General features: G+C 42.9%; 1 protein-coding gene across 1 annotated transcript in view; it reads right to left on the bottom strand.

The window, feature by feature from the left end:
- DYNAP (dynactin associated protein) overlaps window positions 1-11,568 on the bottom strand; it is a 41,157-nt gene extending 29,589 nt beyond the window's left edge. The window contains exons 1-2 of the mRNA XM_082253698.1: window positions 11,305-11,568; window positions 1,569-1,829 (exon numbers count right to left, since the gene is read on the bottom strand). Coding sequence (XP_082109824.1) covers window positions 1,569-1,829; window positions 11,305-11,400 — 357 coding nt within the window. The 5' untranslated portion in view covers window positions 11,401-11,568. The remainder of the gene's footprint in view (window positions 1-1,568; window positions 1,830-11,304) is intronic.
- Between the last annotated feature and the right edge of the window lie 552 nt (window positions 11,569-12,120).

Raw genomic sequence — 12,120 nt, 5'->3', positions numbered from 1 at the left:
AACAATAGCTCAGTGGGGGGAGATCGCTGCACTAACATCGCATAGTTAGTACAGCAACTTCTCCCAAGCTCTCCAGTTTGTTTGTTTTCGGCTGGCTGGGATGAATGAAAAAAAAACTGTTAGTGTGTACCAGACTTATGGGCATAGGAGATGCCTTATCAAAAAGACTTTCTTATTTGCTCGAAGTATGTTTAAAATGATGTGCCTGCAAATGAGCAAAAATTACTTTCCTCTACTGCATCCTGTGCCACCAAACATCACTCACGATGCTGGGTATTCCACTGCTTACGGTTCTTCTTAAACCAACACTTCTGGGAGTGTCAATCTTCTGGGCCCCCCGTAGCACTCAATGGTTCCTCCTGCTGACCTCCATGGCACTACTGCATCCAGTAATGAGTAGAAGTCAGAGGAAGGAACAAGTGAGTGACATGGGGGACACAGAAGATTGACAGCCCTGGAAGTGTTGGTCTTGTATTACTCTGAATTAAAGCAGTGTTTGTTGGCTTGGGCAGCAGAAGAGGTGAGCAATCATTTGCTTCTTTGCAGGTATGCCATTTTTGAAGCCCCTTTGTGTCACTTTAAATAATACTGTAGATGTTCTTACTTTTTCTCCCTATGGCTGTTAGGTCAGCAACAGAGATATGTTCTGAAGCTGTCAGTATGTTTCCTGTTCATGTGATGACTGTCTACTTCTATGAGTAAAGGAACTAACACAGGGGTGTCAAACTCAAATTCATCATGGATCGCATCAGCAGTATGGTTGCCCTCAAATTGGCAGTTGTATCTGGGGTGTGCTATATACAGAATGTAGGGTTAAGAGGTAAGCTATGAGCAGAGTGCAGTTCCAGGGGTGCCCTATGCACAGATTGCAAATTTCAGGAGTGCACTATGTACAGAGTACAGGGATTAGGGGTGTGCTATGTACAGGGGGCAGGGTTCAGGAGTGTGTTAAGTAGAGAGTGCAGAGTTCAGGAGTGCACTATGTACATAGTGCAGGGATTATGAGTGTGCTATGTACAGGGGGCAGGGTTCAGGAGTGTGTTAAGTAGAGAGTACAGAGTGCAGAGTTCAGGAGTGCACTATGTACAGAGTGCAGGGTTTAGGAGTGTGTTAAGTAAAGAGTGCAGAGTTCAGGGGTGCACCATGTACAGATGTTAGGGTTCAGGAGTACATTACATACAAAATGCAGAATTCACTGGTGTGCTGTGTACAGGGTGCAGGGTTTAGGGTTGTGCTATGCACAGTGTGCAACCTACTCCCCACAAAACTTCCTCGCATCCCTTTCTCCTACATGGCCTAGCTCTAGTACCTCCCTATGTATGAGGCTGTGCCTCACCTTGCAGGAAGATCGTTCTCTCTCTCAAATTCTGGAGATCTGTCCCTGCCATCCTCCTCTGTGAGTACATACAGAAGGCTTCTGCGCTTACAAGTGACAGCGGGGAGCAGGAGTGGAGGGTGAAAGCTGGAGTTAGTGGAATGGAGGACCACATGACAAGGCCTGGTGGGCCACATTCAGTAACTGAAGGTTCCTGTATAGTTCCACCATTTTACTTTATGGCGCCCCTTACCTTAGATTTACTGAGATGGCTCATGAAGCTGAAGCGAGGCTCTACTTGGTTGACGATGGTGATGTTGCTACCACCCCCACCTGATTGTGATGGACTTTTGTCCATTTCAGGGGCTGGATTATTCATCTGTTGGGAGCTTTTTGGGTTGAAGTGAACTAGGTAGACCAGAGATAATATCAGAACCCCGATTGCCGTGGTTATTAGGCATGCCAGGAAGCAGACAAGAAAGATTTTCATCAAAGACATTGGTCGTTTCTTCTCCTGAAAGACATAGGGGAAACTGCAGTTAAACTCTACTGAGTACAAGAGCAAAAGAGTCAAGTCCACTATGAGTTAAGTCCAAGCAGGTGCATGACATCTCTTGAACTTATCTCTATTATGTATATGACAGGTTTATGGCACTGCTGGAGCATACATCTGACACTCTGGGCTCTGAGAGAGGAAAGAGGCACACAGAGCAGCTATGCCTGCCCCTCCTCTCTGCTGCCCATTCAGAGAAGCCTTTGTGTTTTGTGAATGAGTTCACATAATACAAAGCCTTCTGTGATAGTGAGGGGAAGAGGAAGCATAGCAGCTGCACCGACTCTAATGTTGACGATGCTTACAATTGAAGCGTTAGCATCAGGCTCCCAGAAATAAAACAATAGCCGTCTTCCAGGAGTTCAATAAACTTGTCAGATGTAAACAATAGAGATAACCCCAGGAGATGTCATGCACCTCCTTGGACTTAACTCATAGTGTGCCTTTACTATTTACAACGGAGCTGAATTCCTGAAATGCAGCTTTAAGAGTGCACAGTTGCTATCTGTGATCTCTTCTGGACGTCCCCTTATTAATCATATTACCATCAAGACCAAGATGGACATCCAGCAGATGGTCACCTCACAAAATCAGTAACCCCAGCCCTATAAGTAACTTAAGGCCTGGCACAGCTTCTTGTTGGCATTGAACCCAAACGCAGATTAGTCTTATTTTCTTTGCATTGATGACAATACAATAACTGGCTTTATGCTGGAGCTTCTGCTTGGCTGCCCTGTAAATCAATTACAAGGCGTCAGAAATTTCCAGTCTGCTATGAAGACTCTGATGATGACTCTGAAGTCAATAAACAAAAGAAAAGATGACTTAAGTCAATGATCTAGAAATGCAATTAAACCGATAATTAAAATAACAATTAAATGGATTATTACTTTAATTTTATCCTGATCCTAATGATCTTTTGCTGCCATAAACAATTCCTTTCTGATAATGTTTTTGCTCTGCAATTAAAACGTTTTACAGCAATTAATCACTTCTGGACCAGAGGGATTTGCCCCCTAAGAGTCGGTTCACACTATGGCGACACGACTTCGGGGGCGACTAGTGAAGTCGCCGTGCACCGCGACTTGCACGGACTTCACATAATGGAAGTCAGCAAATTGCTCCGACTTCAGTCAAAAGTAGTGCAGGAACCTTTTTCTAAGTCGGAGCGACTATAAACAAAAAAAGAGCAACAATTCTGAAAAAAGGAAAAAACAATATTTTTCACATTATGCTATATAACATCCCCCCCCCCCCCCCCCCCCCCAATGTTAAATTCAATCTTTTTCATTCTTTTAGGCCAATTTGTTTTCTGCTACATATTTTTGGTAAAAAAAATCCCAGTAAGCGTATTTTCATTGGTTTTTGCAAAAGTTTTCACGTCCACAAACTTGGGGAAAGATTTGTCGTTTTTATTTGTTTATTGTTTTTACTAGTAATGGCGACGATCTGCGATTTTTAGCGGGACTGCGGCATTTGCGGCGGACAGATCGGACACCTAACAGAAATTTTTGGGGGGACCAGTGACATTACTACAGTAATCAGTGCTAAAAATATGCACTGTAACTGTAATAATGACACTGGCAGGGAAAGGGTTAACTAGGGGTGATCAAAGGGTTAATTGTGAGCCTAGGGGAGTGTTTTCTAACTGTATGGGGGAGGGACTTGTGAAATTATCATAGAGACTTGTGATCCTATATAGAAGGATCACAGGCGCTCTGCGATCATTTCAGAGAGAACAACAGTCTGCTGTGTTTACAACAGCCGACCGTCCTCCCTCAGCAGGGAATGATCGCGGGTGCCCGGTGGCAATCGTGGCCGCCAGCCCCGTGGATCGGCATCCCCGCTGCGTAGTGGGGGCGAGAGCGCATTGCCAGCGGTCAGTGCTCGCCCCGTGGATCGCCATACAGGTACGGTGATTCGCGCAGCTGAGCCAGCCTGCCGCAGTTTAAATGCGGCGGGCGGTCGGCAAATGGTTAAAACATTTTCTGTTATGAATTTTAAGATGACTAAAAAAACACAGAATGAATACTAATAATGAGAATTTCTGTATCCTGACTCCCTATTCAGTAAACTCATTACACAAGACTGGCAGTTATCATATCTAAACCTCATTTCACTTCCTAATGATAATATTAATTGATTGGCGTGTCGGTTAAGTAATAAAACCATCAAATATTATCTATTAAGGCTCGGTTCACATATGTCCGGCTGCAGTTTCAGTGCGATTTTTATAAGGAGATCAGCGCTGTTTCGTTCACTGATTCAGGTGCGATTTAGGTGCTTTTTTTTTTTTACACAAAATCACACCTGAACCGGACTGAAAAACGTAAAGGACTCTTATTAAAAATACGCTGTGCCTGGCCTGGACATATGTGAACCGGGTTTCTATGGCAAGCTGGTTTGGTTCACATGTTATGGGAATCGGATGTGGTTCAAAACGCATCCAATTTGCATATACACTAAATTGTCAAAAGTATTGGGACGCCTGCCTTTACTCACACGTGAACTTCAATGGCCTCCCAGTCTTATTCCATAGGGTTCAATATTGAGTTGGCCCACCCTTTGCAGCTATAACAGCTTCAACTCTTCTGAGAAGGCTGTCCACAAGATTTAGGAGTGTCTATGGGAATGTTTGACCATTCTTCCAGAAGTGCATTTGTGAGGTCAGGCGCTGAAGTTGGATGAGAAGGCCTGGCTCACAGTCTCTACTCTAATTCACCCAAAAGGTGTTCTATCAGGTTGAGGTCAGGACTCTGTGCAGGTCAGTTAAGTTCCTCCACTCTAAACTCGCTCATCCATGTCTTTATGGACCTTGCTTTGTACACTGGTCCAAATCATTTGCTGGAGGGGGGATTATGGTGTGTGTTTTTTTTTTTCAGGGGTTGGGTTTGACCCCTTAGTTCCAGTAAAGGAAACTTTTAAGGCATCAGCATACCAAGACACCTGTGGGAACAGTTTGGGGATGGCCCCTTCCAGTTCCAACATGACTGCGCAGCAGTGCACAAAGCAAGGTCCATAAAGACATAGATTAGCAAGTTTGGGGTGGAGGAATGTGACTGACCTGCACAGAGTCCTGACCTCAACATCTTTGGGATGAATTAAAGCGAAGACTGCAAGCCAGGCCTTCTCGTCCACATCAGTGCATGACCTAAATTCTGGAAGATTGGTCAAACATTCCCATAGACACACTCCTGGTAATATAGTGTGAACCAGATTTATATGGAAAGCTGACTCGGTTCACATGTTATGCGAATCGGGTGCGGTTCAAAACGCATCCATGTCGTATTTATTTGTGAACCGAGCCTCAGGTGTTACTTTGCACAAATATTTGTAAAAATATAGCTTATACAGCATGCATGAAGTATGTTTTTGATTTGATTTATTGGTTCTTGGGGCTCATTCAAACCACGCAGGATGCTTTTTTGTGTTGTATTGGCGCTGGTGTGCAGCAAAACCCATTGCAGTGCTTGCCTTTTTTCTTTTATTTTAACTTCTATGGAATTGTATGCATTGCAGCACATTGTAATGCAACGAGTATAAATGCAACGTGTCCTATATATTGTTTCCACAACACCAATCTTCTGGCAAAAATAACTTGCTGTGTATGCTAAACACATCACCACTTTTGGAATTTATCATATCCAAAAAGCAATTGCTTATCCTTATCATAATCTCATTACTCTAAGTGCCGGTTCACACTAGGGCGACCTGTGAGGCGACCTGGTCACCTCACAGGTCGCCGTAGGTCGCCTTCCATAGGGAAGCTGTGGACCCGTTCTAATAGGAGCGACACAAGTCGCTCCGACCTAGAAAAAGGGTCCAGAGCTTCTTTGGGGCGACCCGGAGGCGACCGCCATAGACTTCAATGTTATGAAGTCCGTGGCGGCCGCTCCGAGGTCGCGGCGCGCTGCTCGCAACGCGACCTCGGAGGTCACGGTGCGAAGTAGCGTCGCTGCAGTGTGAACCGGCGCTAATAGTTTTATTACATTTCTTTACATACATAACAAATAAAGATGTAACGTTACAAAACAAAAAAACATCAATTTACACAAAACCATGGAATTTTGGTGTCACCAGCATAAGGCCTCTTTCACACGGAGCGGACAATATTGCGATCCGCTCCGGCACTTTTTTTTTTTTTTACGGACACGGATGACATCCAGTCCGTATGTCCGCATATCATCCCATACGTTTGCGAATGATATACGGACATAATGTATGTCAATGCGATTGCGGATGTCAGCGGATGACACCGCTGACATCCGATTTTCCGGTTTTTAAACGGAAGAAAAAATAGGGTTCTGTTCTGTTCCAAAAAATGGAACAGAGCTGAAAGGATGCAAATCGGATGTCAGCAGATGGTCATCCGCTGACATCCGCAATCCCATTGACATGCATTATGTCCGTATATCACCTGCAAACGGATGGGGTGATATACGGACATACGGAGCGCCCGTGTGAAAGAGGCCTTAGAGTTACCCTTCGATTATTTTTCTTTTAATTTCCTGTTTCTTTTTCTTTCCCTACCCTCCTGCTCCCTCCACTTCATCCACCCCCCCCCCCCTCACCCCCAAAAAAAAAAAAACAAAGTGATTAAATTAAAGGGTGTATCTCAGGGTAGAAACCATGGTTATCCACCCTGTTCCACCCTATACAGTGTGAATAAAGACCTTAAAAAATGTGGTGAGTTACACAATAAAATAATTGTATTTAAAGGTGTATAAGTTTTATATATATATATATATATATATACACACACACACACATATATATATATATATATATATATATATATATCTATATATATATAGATATATATATATACATACCAACCAATTACAACACCCTAGGGAAAAAAATACATATATATATATATATATATATATATATAATATTTTCTCTGTGTTAATGATAACATTTAGGCCCCGTTCACATAGGGGCGATGCTACCTCGGAGGTCGCGGTGCGAGCAGCGCGCCGCGACCTCGGAGCGGCCGCCACGGACTTCATAACATTGAAGTCTATGGCGGTCGCCTCCTGGTCGCCCCAAAGAAGCTCCGGACCCTTTTTCTAAGTTGGAGCGACTTGTGTCGCTCCTATTAGAACGGGTCCACAGCTTCCCTATGGGAGGCGACCTACAGCGACCTGTGAGGCGACCAGGTCGCCTCACAGGTCGCCTTAGGGTGAACAGGGACTGAGGGGGTGTATATCAGGTTAGAAAACATTGTTATCTACTCTGTTTCACCCTGTGTAATTGTGAGGGAAAGAAAAAAAATTACATATTGTGAATTATTGAATTATACACTAAAAAAATGAGTTTATTGAGGGATATATATATATATATATATATATATATATATAAATATATATATATATATATATATATATATATATATATACACACCAACCAATTTTGAAAACCGTCACCCAAATCCACAAAAAAAAATTCTCTTTTCCCCTTTTTTCTTGGTCGGTGTGTATATATATATATATATATATATATATATATTTATATAAAATAAACTCTAAACCTAACTGCTAACAATGAGTGCTGATTCATATCTGTAGGGAGAATTGATCAAAATCAGAGCAGACAGAATCTGAAGCAGCTGTGCATAGCAACCAATCAGCTTCTACCTTCAGCTTGTTGAATTAAGTTTTGAAATGTAGAGATAGAAGCTGATTGGTTGCCAGGCACAGCTAAATTCCGCTCTATGTGTTGCATGTGATAAACTGCAATGCTCCTGGAGCATACCACAACGCATATCCCATGCAAAAAAGAAAAAAAAGGGGTTTATGGGTGTTTTTTTTATGTGTTAGGAGGTGCTCTGCCAGCACATTCCAAATTATTGAGCTACCTATTTATTACTTATTACAGGAATTTATATTGCGTCAAGAATTTACACAGCGCCTTTACACAATGTATATTCATATCTTAGTGCACACATGTCAAACACAAGGCCCGAGGGGCCAAATCTGACCCTTGCACCCAGTTCTGCAGCCAGAACATGGTGAAACTCCATTCTACCACCTCTGGCTCTGGCCCTCCGCTCCCCGCTGTCATTTGGAAACAGCAGTTCTCCCGGAAGTAACAGATCCCTGCACACACTAATGGCAGGGACAGATCTCCAGAAGCTGAGAGAGAGATCGACCTCTTTGAAAGGTGAGGCAGAGCCGCCTACACAGGTAGGTACTAGAGCCAGGCTAGGTAGGAGAGAGAGATGCAAGAAAGCTCTGGGGGGGGGGGGGGGGTTGGGTTGCACACTGTGCATAGTGAACCCCTAAACCCTACACTCTGTACCTAATGCACTCCTGAACTCTGCACTCTGTATGTAGCACACCCTAGATACAACTGGCCCTTTGAGGGCAATCATACTGCTTAAGCGGCCCTTTGATGAAATTGGGTTTGTCCCCCCTGTTTTAGTGCACGATAATGCATTATGTAAATGCACATGCATTAATGCAAAAGTGTGAGCCCTGACCGCAAACCACATTTTTATTGCCAAGACCGTAAATCACCAAGACAATAAAAGCTATCACAAAGATGCTAGCATCAATAAAACTATCACTTACTGGTCTATTCATAAAAGGTTTTCACACAAGATTCACACAACTTTCACCCAGGCCCCCTTCACCGTTTTGATGCTGTTGTCTTGACATGGCCATTTATAATAGATGCAGCCACCAGATTCCATCAGTGAGAATCAGGCTGACAGCAGCTGCTGCTGTTTCCCTGTAGCCACACAAATTGGGTGCCTGCAGTTAGGGATGGATGTCTGAGCCTGTTCACAGTCAGCTGCATTCACATACATCATGTTGTCAAAAGTATTGGGACGCCTGCCTTTACACACACATGAATTTTAATGGAATCCCAGTCTTAGTCCTTAGGGTTCAATATTGAGTTGGCCCACCCTTTGCAGCTATAACAGCTTCAACTCCTCTAGGAAGGCTGTCCACAAGGTTTAGGAGTGTATCTATGAAAAATTTTGACCGTTCTTCCAGACGCGCATTTGTGAGGTCAGGCATTGATGTTGAAAGAGCAGGCCTGGCTCGCAGTCTCCACTCTAATTCATCCCAAAGGTGTTCTATCGGGTTGAGGTCAGGACTCTGTGCAGGTCAGTCAAGTTCCTCCACCCCAAACCTGCTCATCCATATCTTTATGGACCTTGCTTTGTGTACTGATGTGCAGTCATGTTGGAACAGGAAGGGGCCATCCCTGAACTATTCCCACAAAGTTGGGAACATGAAATTGTCCAAAATGTCTTGGTATACTGACAGCTTAAGAGTTCCCTGCACTGGAACTAAGGGGTCAAGCCCAACCCCTGAAAAACAACCCCACACCATAACTCTCCCTTCCACCAAATGATTTGGACCAGTGCACAAAGCAAGATCCATAAAGACATGGATGGGTGAGTTTGGGGTGGAGGAACTTGACTGACCTGCACAGATTCCTGACCTCAACCCCATAGAACACCTTTGGGATGAATTAGAGCGGAAACTGCGAGCCAGGCCTTCTCAGCAAACATCAGTGCCTGGCCTCACAAATGCGCTTTTGGAAGAATGGTCAAACATTCCCATAGACACACTCCTAAACCTTGTGGACAGCCTTCCCAGAAGAGTTGAAGCTGTTATAGCTGCAAAGGGTGGGCCAATTCAATATTGAACCCTACGGACTAAGACTGGGATGCCATTAAAATTTATGTGCGTGTAAAGGCAGGTGTCCCAATACTTTTGGCAATATAGTGTATTTGTCCCCAACCGAATCCGCAGATTATTGCTGCTGGAATCCGATGGCTGCATCTAAACAACTGTGTGAAGGAGGCCAAAAAAAAGTGTGAATCCTGGGTAAAACTTGTGTGAAAAAAATGTATAAGTAAGTGATAGTTTAAACAATGCTAGTATCTTTGTGATCGCTTTTATTGTTTTGGTGATATATGGTCTTGGCAATAAAAATGGGTAAAGGCATCCTAATTGAATCCAAAAAAATTCCAGGAAAATGTGTGAATCTTGTATGAAAATTTTTATAAACAAATCCCTTAAATTGTCACATTAAAAAAGTTTTGGCACATTCTTACAAAGTGCCAAATTTTTAGCCCCCAAAAACTTTAAAAGCTCAGTAACCAGAATTACATGCCCTGCTGTAATTTTAACGAACCCCCTTGCAAAAATAAAATTTTTCTACTAATTTTGGTTCTGTGTTTTATTTACATTTTTCTTGGAGTTTGTACTTGTTGTATGTATTACCTCTTTCAAGGGCAAGAGATCATGCTAAATATTCTATGTACTCTGTACACTACCTCAGAATATATTTGTTTTATAAAAATGGGACGAAACTTAACAGTGAAGATAATAATAAATATATTTTATACATAAACAAAGGGTGTGCCAGGTGTGCCCACCCTAATCACCCTGTGTGGTGCAGATTCCCCCTGTTTAAACTAGTGATCGACTGATAACAGTTTTTCGTTGGCGATACCGTTACCGATATTTTGGTCAATGCATATTGGTATTGGCCGGTATTGGCCGGTATTGGCCGATGTTTTTGTACATTTAATTTTTTTTTTTTTCTACTTTACAGGTACTTCTGTGGAGGGATATGGGGGTCTAAAAGACCCCAAACCACTCCTCTGCACTTAAAAGCATTCAAATCGCCAAGTTTGGCTGTTTTGAAAGCTGTCATTTTTTTTAATCTGGCGCCGAGTACCCCGAAAGTGATGTCATGACATCCCTTCTGGGTTTTTGCATGGAGACCCGATCAGAGCCAAATGCGGCTTTGATCTGGTCTTCGGCGGCCATTAAAGCTGGTTACCCGGGTCTACCGGCGGGACGGGAGACCCGGGCAAGCCATGAAAGGCGGCGGGAGGGGGGGACGTCCCCTCCCGCTCCTTGTAATGACAGCCAACCAGCTCCTCAGCCGCATCGGTTGTCATTACAAGACAGCCGACTGTCGGCTATGGACGCCGGTACTGGGGTGATGCCTCTAGCTGCAGGCATCACTCCGGTACAAACACTTTCCGAAATATCGTCAATATCGGCAACTTCAGGGGCCGATTCCGATATATCAGAGAAAGTGCATGTCGACCCTCGATATATCGGCTTTGCTGATAATCAGTCGATCTCTAGTTTAAACCCCAGAAATTTTAACAAAGCCCCCTAACAGGGCTGCTAAAAAAATAAAAATAAAATAAAATTATAAATAAAATATTTATAAATAATTAAATAAATAAAATTATTAATAAATAAATAAAAAATAAATAAAAACTACTGACACCATCCACTGCCCTGCTTACACCAATCCGTTCCCTACTGACACCGTCCACTGCTCTACTGACACCGTCACATGCACACACACATATGTGTTTGAGTTTTGAGGTGCACACCCTAATACAACAGGCTGTGCACACCTATGATATATAGACTAATAGGGTAAATACCTGTCTACATTCATTGTGGTTTCCATTAAGTTGACGCTTGTTGGCTGAAATATGAGCAACTCCGTCTTCTTGCATCTCAAAGGCACGGTTATCCATCACAGCTGGATCCAGGTAGCCTGCTCTAGGATGCTATGGCTCAGATGTAGTCTGGAGTCTTATACCACCTGCAGCCTGCTGCACCTTTTTATACCTCTTTCACAAGGAATCCAGAAGCAACTGTTTATCACACATGGTACAGAGATGTGAGCAACAGCCAATGGCATCAAAGATGTCTGGTGTGGGGAAATACTTGTCCATTATTGCAGTTCCTCAATAAACAGCACTGTGATTCATGCTGATCTGGCACTACATCAGCAGAGGAACAGGGAAAAAAAAATAGAAAAATAACTTTCTTAAGTACAGTAAAAGTTGATCTCCTCACTGACTTTCCTAAAAAAAAAAAAAAAAAATTGTCAAGAAGGAAAAAAAATGGATAAAAATGTTTCTGATGGCCAACAATCAAGAGGATCTTCGAAATGTGACAAGACAGCAATGTCCACAATTGATGGGGGAATCATTTTAAATGGATGAGGGAAGGACATGCATTGTTTGTGCATATATTTCAGGAATATCTGGCAGATGTATGAGTATTTATAATGCAAAGTAGGATAGGAGAACATAATGCTGTAGAATTTGCATCACAGTATCCACTGCGAATATTTTTTTTTTTTGAATCAGAAAAGGTTTTATTTAGCAAATAGACAGACAGTACAAAAGAGAAATAGAAACATTTCTTTTTTCCAGTACAAAAGATCAATCCAGTAAAGCATGACCTAG

Source organism: Pelophylax lessonae (genome assembly GCF_965119305.1).
Source record: "Pelophylax lessonae genome assembly, chromosome: 1".
NCBI lineage: Eukaryota > Metazoa > Chordata > Amphibia > Anura > Ranidae > Pelophylax > Pelophylax lessonae.
This window is presented reverse-complemented; position numbering and strand designations above follow the sequence as displayed.